Source organism: Lottia gigantea (genome assembly GCF_000327385.1).
Source record: "Lottia gigantea unplaced genomic scaffold LOTGIsca_71, whole genome shotgun sequence".
NCBI lineage: Eukaryota > Metazoa > Mollusca > Gastropoda > Lottiidae > Lottia > Lottia gigantea.
The window spans coordinates 646,804-659,329 of NW_008710397.1; the positions used below are offsets into that span (position 1 = coordinate 646,804).

At 35.0% G+C, this 12,526-nt stretch overlaps 2 protein-coding genes across 2 annotated transcripts in view; both read left to right on the top strand.

Annotated features, from left to right (window-relative positions):
• Nucleotides 1–2,975: 2,975 nt before the first annotated feature.
• LOTGIDRAFT_130906 (hypothetical protein) lies at nucleotides 2,976–9,075 on the top strand (the record flags this gene model as incomplete). Its single annotated transcript, XM_009065857.1, has 11 exons — nucleotides 2,976–3,152; nucleotides 3,607–3,740; nucleotides 4,369–4,535; nucleotides 5,280–5,454; nucleotides 5,748–5,888; nucleotides 6,375–6,498; nucleotides 7,020–7,088; nucleotides 7,343–7,517; nucleotides 8,053–8,151; nucleotides 8,369–8,460; nucleotides 8,968–9,075. Coding segments are annotated over 11 exons (1,461 nt in total), but the record flags the coding sequence as incomplete, so codon positions are not given.
• A 3,228-nt stretch (nucleotides 9,076–12,303) lies between these two features.
• Nucleotides 12,304–12,526, top strand: part of LOTGIDRAFT_167976 (hypothetical protein) — a gene marked incomplete at both ends in the record, with an annotated part of 14,198 nt that continues 13,975 nt past the window's right edge. The window contains one exon of the mRNA XM_009065858.1: nucleotides 12,304–12,337. Within this exon, the coding sequence (XP_009064106.1) occupies nucleotides 12,304–12,337 (34 nt within the window). The remainder of the gene's footprint in view (nucleotides 12,338–12,526) is intronic.

Here is a 12,526-nt window from a genome sequence, read left to right on the forward strand (position 1 = left end):
GGTAAAGAGCTCCAACATCAGAATATGTATTGCGTTAGTATTAAAGTTTTCATCTTCTTTTCAGTAATGGCAAGTTAATAGTACTGCAAGAAGAATCTGTCTATTGGCCTGGTGGTTCTACTCGAGTTCCTCTCGGACATCCAGAATGTAACTGGGATGGTTCTTTGTGTACAACTTATGGTACGTGTTCCATTTCAATTGTAGTTCAACTGATTACTTCTACAACTCAACAGCTTTTCATCACGCATCGATAATATATGTAGCCTGGTAGATTTTGATTGCTGATAACAGAGTAAAGATTAAATTTGATTTTGAATTGAAATTGTAGATCAATGGAATTATATTATATATTAGTGAATTCAAATTGTACATCACTAAATTGTAAATCAATGATCAACAACGTATATTTAAACTTGAGATTTAACTTTGAATTTGAAATCAACAAATTTTAGTCGTACGTCAACAAATGTAACAGATATTGTAGATCAACTTATTGATGGTGTAGATCAACAAATATGAAGAACATTTTTTGTTATTTCAATATAATGTCAACAGATTTAATTGTAGGTCAACAAAGTAAAAGATCAACAAATTTTAGTAGTAGTTCAATATATTTGGTTAAAAAGAAAATCAAGAAATTTTAATAATCATCAACAAATTGTAATTTGTAGGTTCAGTCGTAGATCAACAAATTTATTTCATAGTTGAGAAAAATGTTTTACATGTACTTGTAGATCAACAATGTTTTTTGTAGATCAAGTAATTTGGCTTGAAGATTAACAAATTTTAACAGTATATCAACAGATCAACAGATTTCAACATTGGAGGAACAAATATTAGTTCAATAAAATGTCAACAGATTTTAATTGTAGGTCAACAAAGTAGAAGATCAACAAATTATAGTAGCAGTTCAATATATTTGGTTAAAAAGAAAATCAACAAATTTTAATAGTCAACTACAGATTACAATTTTCAACAAATTTATTTTATAGTTGAAAAAATATTACATGTACATGTACAATGATTTTTGTAGATCAAATAATTTGGCTTGAAGATTAACAAATTTTAACAGTATGTCAACACTTTGAATATTTGAATAAATTGTAATTATAATTTGATGAATAATGATGTTTTTTTGTAGATACTTATATTGGTATGGGTGTCGGAATCCCTGTGTTTTTGATTCTTGTAGTCGTTGTGGTTGCGATCGTTTATTGGCAAAAGTAAGTATGGTTTTAAATAAGCTATATCATCAACTTTTATGAAATGAAATATATGCTCAGGTGTTTTTACTTTAGGGGATCAATCATTCTGGCTATGGTGCTCGGTCACTTTTGGGACGAATGAAAAGGTAGGGTATGCTTACTCTTCTAGATACCTGATACCAATTTTCATGATGAAGTACTTATTCACTTATGATTGTTCCTCTTGAAGTGTAAACCAACATGATTTGATTTTACAATTAGTGACAATATTATCTAAATTAGAAAATTTATTACATAGGATTGATTCAGAAAAAGAACGAATTTTATTTTTCCAAGGTTATCAACCCTATATTTTTTATATTTTACATGAATGAACAATATAGAGCTAAAGCTGAAAATTACAGATTGAATCGAATGGATTGGAAAATAGCATTTAATCGATTACAGTTGAGGGAGAAAAGAGAGAGAAATTCTGAACACAGTTTTAAATCGGTGAGTGCAGAAAGCGAAAAATGCGTCAGTTGGGTTAACCAAACAAAACTGTGATCTCTATGAAATTATTCGTGAATTTTCTTTTTTTTTTGAAAGCTTTTATTACTAATAATAGCATATTTACAACGTATTTCTACTCTCGTGTATTATCACGTATGATTTACTCGAGGATTAGACGCAAACGACTAGCACTACTCTTGTTATAACAGAATTGATGTTAGCCCATGATGTATTGCTAAGGCTCAGATCGACCTTGTACTGATAGATCTGAAAGCATCTGGATTATCGTCGAATACTATACAACTGGAGATGTTCGGGCGAACCTGACCAATCCAATGACCTGAGCTCGAGGTGATGTTGCCCTCAGTTGCTCATGAGCTACTTTCTACAAACATTTGACCTTGTCGAACGCAATGGTCGGACTTTGCGACCATCCAGGTACCGCAATGAGTAGTGGACTTGAGTCTTCTTTTGGTGCTATAGATATAACGATTCACAGTATTTACCTTTTCAGGCTTCACAAGCATCCTCACTGAACTCTGGAAGTAGCGAAACTACAATATCATTAGGTGGTCAAATATTCACCCCAGTTGCTGTATTAGATAGACAAGCTGTAGCGATTAAACCTGTTTTAAAATCATCGATTGCAGTAACCAATGATATCATCCGGGAGATCAATTCTGTAAGTATTTCAGTTAAGATTCTCGAGTCTTTCTCGTTCTTACCTCACGAAGTTCTGTCAAATAACACCTTAGCCTCATGGTTTTCCCGATACCAAACAAAGTCTCAGAGAAAAACTCAATATCAGAGTTTGGAATTTATTCCACGAAAAATATGAAAGAGTTACCATTGAAAACTGATACAAAATCATTGACATTCCATACTTGTATTGAGTGCTCATGAGACGCTCTTGGTAGATCCTTTTCATCTGACCATTAAGTTGTCGAATGCGTACTGGATATCTGTTGAATACTTGAAAAAATGTCTGAATAACAGACAAAGGACATGCTCGTTAAATCATACCTGTAGAAACGTTTTGAGAATAGAAAGAATCTTAAATTTAGGATGTGTACATACCCGCCCCATGTATATAAGATCGATACCAGCCAAGATCGCTTCGAGATTACGCAAACATGTGTAGATGCCCAAGAAGGACCATCATTATGACAAATTACTTCTTCTGAGATGGCTGTCAGGTCATGATGCTTGTAATTGGTTTGAATTCGGCCGAGCGGTTACAGTGGCGTTGGATATAATTATATATGTATTTATTTATAGGTTAGAAGTTTGAGGTACAAGACTATCAATCAGTTGATAGGGGCCTGTGTTGAACCTAACAAAGTCTGTTTAATATGGTCGTATTGCGGGAAAGGAAGTTTACATGATGTTCTGCAAAATAAAAACGTTAAACTTGATTGGATTTTTAAAGTTTCATTTTTGTCTGATATTATTAGGGTAAGCTATATTAAATTGATTTTCAAAAAAGTGGGTTCAGATCGACTGAAGAAGTCAAGAATTTCCTCAGATTAGTTGTAGTTATCATATGAGTATATATCAACTGCGATGGTCATAGATTCCAACCGCCCAGACAGACTACCACATTTATTGTGTTCATAAAGATTAGAACATGGGCAACTGACGTCAACTGCGACTTAAATTCTCTCAGATGCTGCCATTTGCTACTCGTACTCATCCGAAAACCCGTGGTATGCAGATTCAGTAAGACGTTAAAGAGTCCTTACCACTTCAAATTGATCCCAAACCTCGGGGCAAATGCAGACTCGTACAATCATTCCTTGAAAGTATTTCTGTATTAACTATCATGATTGGTATCAGCATCAACCTGAGGTCTCGAATTGTTTGAAAATAAATCTTGACTTTTGAGTAATGTGGACAATTTACATTGCAGGGCATGAGTTACCTACATGAATCGGAAGTTCAGATTCACGGTCGACTCAAGTCAACCAATATTCTAGTAGATAATCATTGGTGTTGTAAAGTTGGTGATCTGGCCATGCCGTTGTTTAGAGCTGGCGAAAAAATGTCTGCAAATCAGGAAATGCGTAAGTTTACTTTTCTTTGATAAAGGTTCAACATACTAATACTAATAACCATAATTTTTATCGATCCCTATTGCCCTTTTAGTGATGTTTATTAGCTGATACAAGTTTAGTTTATACAGTTACTCTCAAAAAGTGGCATCGTATTGATGAAAACTGGACTTGATTAGGTGGAAGCTGGACGAGTATTGGTGAAAACGGGGCGAGTATTTGTGAAAACTGGACTTGTTTTGGTGAAAACTGGACTTGTATTGGTAAAAACCGGAATTGATTTGGCTATACTTGAATTGGTAAAAACTGGACTTGATTAGTTGAAAAAATGGACTTGAATTGGTAAAAACTGGACTTGAGTAGGTGCAAACATGGCCTGATTAGGTGAAAACTGGACTTGTATAGGTCCAAACGGGACCTTTATTGGTGAAAACCGGACCTGATTTGGTGAAAACAGGGCCTGATTAGGTGGAAACAGGACCTGTATTGATGAAAAATGACCTTAAAACATAACCGCCAACAATATCCTATCTTTGACCACATTTCTTTATATGACTCGATATAGCTATAAAAAGACATCTGCAGGTATGATCAGCTTTTCTACCAGGATTTTTAAAAAGAATTTTGATGTTTTCAGATAAATTATGGGTAGCACCAGAAGTCTTACGAGATCCCGTTACCTATGCTCGGGGTAGCAAGAAAGCTGATGTGTATGCTTTTGGAATTATACTTCAAGAAATATTCTTACGTACGGGACCTTACGGCAACGTTGTATTGGAACCCGCAGGTAAGTTTGACATGTTTTCTCACAACTTTCAATGCACAGTTATATTTCTGTTAAAATGCTCAAAAAATAGTTTTTACTTTTGGACTGTGAAATAGATTTTTAAGTTGTGCTGGTGCCATTGTATATTCTGGAATCATTGTATGTTATGGGGCCGGTGTATATTCTGGGGTTATTGTATGTGCTGGGTTATTGTATATTCCGGAGTCATTGTATATTCTGGTGTCAGTATATGTTCTGGGGTTATTGTATGTGCTGGGGTCATTGTATGTTTTGGGGCCATTGTATGTGCTGGGGTCATTGTATGTTCTGGTGTCATTGTATGTTCTGATGCCATTGTATGTGCTGGGGTCATTGTATGTTCAAAGGTCATTGTATGTGCTGGGGTCATTGTATGTACAAGGGTCATTGTATGTTTTGGTGTCATTGTATGTTCGGGATGTTTGTGCTTATATTTTAAACCCACTACATACTGTACTTCTTAGAAATTCCATTAAAACTTACCCATATATTGGACTGAAAATTCCTCTTTGTCAAAGAAAATTCCTAATGCTAACTTGTTCCTAAAGTGGATTGTTTTTAAACCAAATACAATCTAAGATTATTAGTACTTACAAAAATAAAATTCCAATTCAAATTAAAGTGATGGATATAGTGTGAGTCAGAAACCATAGTGGTCGCACAGTAAGTTCACGGTACACTTAACCAAACATACCTTTATTGGTGAGTTGATTATTTATATTCTAGAGATTGTGGAGCGTGTAATCAACTGTGAGGATCCACCATATCGGCCAGTGGTAGAGAAAGGTGTGGCAGCTGATAATGTTTTGGAGGTGATGAAATCTTGTTGGGAGGAAAATCCGGTCTTAAGACCCACTTTCCGACACATAGGTGAACAAATGCGAAGAATAAACAAAGGAAAGTAAGTGCAAAAGAAAATTTGGTAATATGAATTCAAAAATCTTCACAGAAAATATCTAAAAACGGGTCAGAAAGTCTGTAAGTCTATTTTGAGTGTGTTACTGCTTCAGGAACCAACAAGCAGCAATTGTGCTTACTTTTATCAGGTCTGCATGTATAGGCAAGAGCGAATCTTGAGAATCTTTACCAGATGTCCTAAAAATAGATGTATTAGCCGAAACGCGTTGACAGCATGAGATGGTCCATTACAAACTAGACAATGTCCAAAGAATGTTCAATATTGATTTATTTTAGGACGACTAATATTATTGATCAAATGATTCATATGTTATCCAAGTATGCTGATCATTTAGAAGATCTGGTAGCTGATAGAACCAAACAGCTGGAAGAAGAGCAACAGAAAACAGACGAACTGTTATGTAGAATGTTGCCAGCGTAAGTTCATTTACAGAGCAAAGTATTTGCTCCTTTTACATCAGATGTTACCGGTTCAAAAAGAATTTTATGGGAGAAATCGTGATGGCTGATTATACTTTGGCCAAAATCAAAATTTCGAAGAGATCAATATTAGATTTCACACACGCTGGTTTTGATCTGTAAAGCTTATTAAATACGTTAATGAACATCACTTGCCATCTTGGCTGTCTACGGAAGAAAATGGGTTTTCCTGATATTAAAGTAACACCATCATTCTATTCTATATGTATCACATTCAGGGTTACTGGAGTTGGGAAACACGTCATTCATCCTTTAAGATAAATAATTTAAACAGGTTTAAACCAGTATTATTCTGATCTGGATACTTCTTGTCCTTAGCAGTTGAGTAGAGAGGATTGGGCAACATTTGGTACAGATTTGAACATTTACAATGCGAATTAAGCATGTCAATTTACAGACATTTTGTATGTATATATATTACAGCACCATAGCCAACGAATTAAAAAGAGGAAATCAAGTATCCCCGGCATATTTTGACTCTGTCACAGTTTTCTTTAGTGATGTTGTTGGTTTTACCAAATTAGCTGCAGAAAGTACACCTTTTGAGGTAATATTATATCCTGATTCTAAGCTATCTTGGCCCAATATTAATGATTTTACAATGACTTATCTACCTTAAACCTGTATTGTCCCAATATTGATTTTATAAAAGTTATCTCCCTTAAATCTGTTTTGATTCAATATTATTGATTTTATAAAAGTTATCTCCCTTAAATCTGTTTTGATTCAATATTATTGATTTTATAAAAGTTATCTCCCTTAAATCTGTTTTGATTCAATATTATTGATTTTATAAAAGTTATCTCCCTTAAAATCTGTTTTGATTCAATATTATTGATTTTATAAAAGTTATCTCCCTTAAAATCTGTTTTGGTTCAATATTAATGATTTTTTAAACGTTATCTCCTTTAAATCTGTATCGTCCTAATTTTGGGATAGCTGGTCCGATGTGGCTTGCTCACTAATTTGAAGGTCTAGGTCGTGGGTAGAGATATGCTTTACGAATGGTTACTAAAAGCATAACGTATGAATTGTTGTAAAATAAGATCTTGTTTTGTGTTTTCACAGATTGTTAACTTCCTGAATCATCTTTACACCACTTTTGATAATATCATTGATAGATACGACGTCTACAAGGTATAAGTTTAAAAATAATTCTCAATAGTAGAATTCAAAACATGGTTTCTCAACGACCATTTGATTTCGAGAAGGGGTTGTGTATAGGCGCAAGGGGGTGCAGAAATTGTGAGAGGCGGTTTTGGGTGGCTGGATACTTTTTTTCCGGCCCTTTGTATACACAATGTGTCGCTGTGTCGATTAAGAAATTGATGTAATTGTTTGTCGGATGTTCCAATCCATCTATAAACACTTCTCTTCGACACTGCTTACAGGTGGAAACTATCGGAGATGCCTATATGGTGGCGAGTGGTTTACCTATTCCTAATGGTAAAAGGCATGCAGGAGAAATAGCAACTATGGCTCTAGATCTTCTCGCCTCTACATCTATTTTCACTATTGCTCATAGACCAGATCGAACATTGCAGCTTAGGACTGGTATGCATACAGGTAATTGTGCTACTGTTAATTCTTAATTAACCACGACGAATAAAAGATTGTGTCTGTTATAATGCCACTTTTGAACCCTAGATTTGTGGCCATCTTCACAATGTCAAGCCATTACGAACTCCGTCTTATACGAAGTTGACATTGGGGCCAAGTTGAACTGCCATGTCATTGACCCGACCAGAAGTACCAACAGCCAAACCAACTCAGAATCGTCCATTTTAAACAACTACCAACTCCTACGACTACCAACAACTACCTATTTTGCGATATCAGCATCCATTGAAAGCAAACGTTAACTTGTCATCAACCAACCAAGCTTGACATTGTGAAGACTTAGGGCTGTACAAAACGCTTAATAAAATAAATGACATATTCGATATTGTGTTAACTGGTACCAACATAATATGCAAACATATTTCGGTTTCAGTTTTGTGTAAGATTACCTGAAAACGAATAATGTAACTTTATAAATGACGTATCAGCTCAATGTCTAGACTATATTTTTCATGACATAGTATTTTCTCTTTACCAATAGGACCAGTATGTGCAGGAGTTGTTGGTTTAAAAATGCCAAGATATTGTTTATTTGGTGATACAGTCAACTACAGTAGCAGAATGGAAACATCCGGCTTAGGTAAAGATATTACGGTTTACATATATTCCGCTTGAAATTAAATGGGGCTCTGGTTAACCATACCACTTATAGCATCTGGGACGGCTGTATGTTTGATCCTTTGCTGAACTCGACTGCACTTCCGACGAAATTGTCGCAGTTGATCACAGATACTTACATTTTTTTATCTTCATAATTTTCTCCAGAACTTTGTATCTGCAAATGTGTATATTTACAGCCCTTCGTATTCATGTCAGTAAAGAATGCAAGGCAGTTTTAGATCAACTTGGTGGATATCAGTTAAGTGACCGAGGTCTTGTTGAAATGAAGGTAAGCTATAACCAGACACATAGTTTTTAAAAAGACCAAAATATCCAAACCAGAATAACGATCCAACAACATAGAGTCTTGTATTACAGGTTTTACCCTTTTTGATTCCTTGTTACGATTATCTGTTTGTGGTCAAGTTTGGTTTGCGTCTTGTTAACAACGCGGTGATTTTAGAGAACTGTTTACACGTGTTTACACTTTGTTTGTGTCTGTTTACCTTGTTTGCACTTTGTGCTTGTTTACACTTAGCTTGTGCTTTGTTTGTGCTTTGATTTGGTCCGGCTAATAGTGCAAAAAAAAAAAGAATTCGACTAAATAAAGTTCAGAAAAAAGGGAATCCTGCTCTCAACTGACATTTATGGAAAAGCTTAGCTAGGCTGAAGTAAAAAAATACTAAAAGTCAATGTTTCATTGAACACTGGGAAAAAGGATTAAGTCGAAATTTCTGTTTGTGGAATATGACCGGAACCATCGTTTTAAAGTATAACTATAATTTTGACATTGCAGGGTAAAGGATCGATGTACACCTACTGGTTAATTGGAAAAGATGGTTTTTATCGAGAATTACCATCTCTAGAACTACAGGCACCACTATCTGAACATTTCTTTAAATGATAAATATTTTTTGTATTACTTACATGTACATGTATATACAATAATTAAATATTTTCACTGTTAAAATAGTGCTCAATACATCAATTGTAGAGCGATATAGAAACACCACTGTTAAAATAGTGCTCAATACATCAATTGTAGAGTGATATAGAAATACCACTGTTAAAATAGTGCTCAATACATCAATTGTAGAGCGATATAGAAATACCACTGTTAACATAGTACTCAATACATCAATTGTAGAGTGATATAGAAATACCACTGTTAAAATATTGCTCAATACATCAATTGTAGAGTGATATAGAAACACCACTGTTAAAATAGTGCTCAATACATCAATTGTAGAGTGATATAGAAATACCACTGTTAAAATAGTACTCAATACATCAATTGTAGAGCGAAATAGAAAATTCGGGTAATCTTAGATATCACATTAAATTGTATACCACTCCTTCGTTTTATTGCACGCAACGTTTCAACAAACTACATTGTCAACATCGGGTGAAGGCATATCACATATGGGCAGTTGATCATGTGCAGAAGTTATCAAAACTACCAGTAGGACAAAAGATGAAGCGAAAAAGCTGTTACTCTTTGTGTTATTTTAATTATGGATCAAATTAGTAGATCAAACGTGTTGGGCTAACACGCTTCCTTTTACTTATTGAAAGTAGATTAAGTGTGAAAGTTATTAAAATCGGGTTGTTAGCTCTGAAAGGTCTTCTGAATACAAAATGAAGTGTTATTAGTATGAAGTTCCAACCGAATATCGGGCATTATTATTAATATTTCGATCTACATTATTTTATCATAAAAATATATCTACCTATCGAACTGCCTGTGATCATGAGATAAGAGAGGTCCTACATTATAATTAAATACCTATTTACCATCATCAATTAGATATCAAACCTTGTATCATATGACTTGTTATCTTCACAATCTTTAACTACATCGAATGGTTTGATAGAACAATATTTGTACTTCAACCGTTCATTAGGTAAGTTTGCTTCCCTTTATATTGTTATAGGCTAAACACTCGACAGTGAGCTGTGAACACTATCATTGCTAAATATTCCAGTTTCTGAGACTAAGGTACGATTGGTCAAACTGATGGCCAACGTGTCTCTTTTCAGGCGAAATGCCGTTTTTTGGTAAAAAACAACGTCATTATTAAAAACGTCGTAAATTATACCTGAAAATATTTCAGTAAAAGTATGCTATTTATATCTATGTATCTTGTATCTTCTTGATCAAAAAATTTGTTTTTTCTTAAAAATGGAGAGTAGTAATTGTTAATTAAGCATTTTGACCTAGTTTTGGTGTTGGGCTTTATAATGGCTTGATATTATTAGTTGAAACCTTAAGAGACAATTAGGTGTTTATTGTACCCAAATCCGTACAGCTTCCAAGAAGCATAGCGAATTTAAAAAACTTGCGTAACGCTTTTAAATAGTTTTGGTGTTTAAAAATCAAGGGCAGGATTCTTTTAGTTAAAACTTTCAGATACGTTAAAGGGCACATTTATGTAGATTTTCGTGTATAGTTTCACAAATTTGAGGCAAACGAATTTGGACCAACAAAAAAAGCGGAATTTTCCTTTAAAGAAATTGTAATGACAAGGGGCACATTTCTGATCACTCACCAATGGGGACAGTTGTAACCTAGTTATGAGATTTTTGCCCCTACCCCTCTGCCCCTCCCTCTTTGGCTCCGCCACTGAATTGGGCATGTCGAATACTTAATACATCTTATCGGTCATTTACTTAATTCTGCTGTTGCAATGGTTATTTCCGAAACTTACACGCCAACCTTGAGGCTTCAAAATACTTAGGTATATTGAATAGAATTTGTCAGTTGTCTTCTCGTGATAAATTGTGTATGGATAAATAATTGTTACGTGTCTCAAAGTTAAAGTTCATCCTTGGTCAAACACGAGTGACCCCACATCCAGCTACATAGTAGCCTATCTATATCGATAAGATAAACAGTTCAGACTGAACACAGCTTTCCAAAGATTTTATTCTAAGTTAGCTCAATCTTTTGGAACTAATCGTCTAAATATATTCGATTTTCTACATGATACAAACAGATTGTTTGAAGCTATCTGAAACCCAGGCCAGCCATATTTCTGGAGGGGGATGGGGTGGGGCTCCCCCATAGAAACGTCGTTGAGACGAGTTAATCCCTAGTTAATCTGACATTGTGCTTAAACGATACTATTTTTATATCGATACGAGTATCTCAGTAACGAGTGTATGTCATATTTATTAATCTATTCGCACTCGTTGATAAAAGCAGATACATGTACTTATATCATCATGTACATGTATATCATAAGTGAAGTTATTGCGGATATTGAGCATTGGACAGCTTACGTGTGTACGTAAGCGTAACTCAAGATCAAACTCAAAACGTGATTACATGTGTACGATATCCATATAACAATTTTATAAAGGGAACCGAGTGGTATTGGGTTATTAAACAAAAGAGGAGAGGAAAGTCTCCTACAGTAATGCTGTCTTAATGATGAGATAAAGCTATCCGTAGTCGTCCACAAACGTAAAAAACATCGCTCACTGAGCCATCCATTGCGCTAACGGAGGTGTTGAGTTTGAGTTTGAGGTCTCAATATGTAAGTGCTCTGGTCCGTTTTTTTTATTGAATATGCCTTTGGGTTTTAGTTTGCGTTTGCGCAAGCTCAATAAAAAACGGACCAGGACAAATCCTGGACGGCTGCGGACAGCTGACAACCTGCAAAAATAGGGAAATATCATTTATGACATCATTACTGTGGGGGCTTTTCCTCTACTCCTTTGTACATTGACGGTTTTGCAGAATCATCGTATACGGACATAAGTAATCACCTTTTGAGTTTGAGTCTGAGCTTGAGTTCCAGCTTCGTAATCGCAGCTTTAATCATATTATATTCACCTCCCTATTGTTGTCTAGAGCCCAAGTAAAAATTAAGACGGATCATTGTCGGGACGGGAACTTCTGACTCATATTCTGAGTGTTATACTATAGTCTGGGATACAATTTGAAATCGAATACATGTACATGTATTGTATTCAAGCTAATGTTTCTCTGGCTTGGAAGAGCCCCGCCCCTCCCCTGATGAAGTAGCTATTCCATTCATCGCATTCCCGAGCACAGTTTCTTGTTCTCCATTTATAAGATACTTTTGGAAATTTCAGATAAGCAGAGAATCTGGTACGGACGTCCAAAATGGAAGTAAATACGGGTAATGGTAACGCTGATGGTATGGAATTGCTGTATCTTATAGATCCGAGATTTCAACAGATTGATTTCGAGGATCCCATGATCCAAAAGACAGTTATTTTTGTTGCCTTCATGTTCTTCTTTGTGGTATATATTCTCTCCATGATACTTACACCGTTGATGCTGGGTAGATACAGACAATTAAGAACGAAGGAAAAGGTGTTTTGGC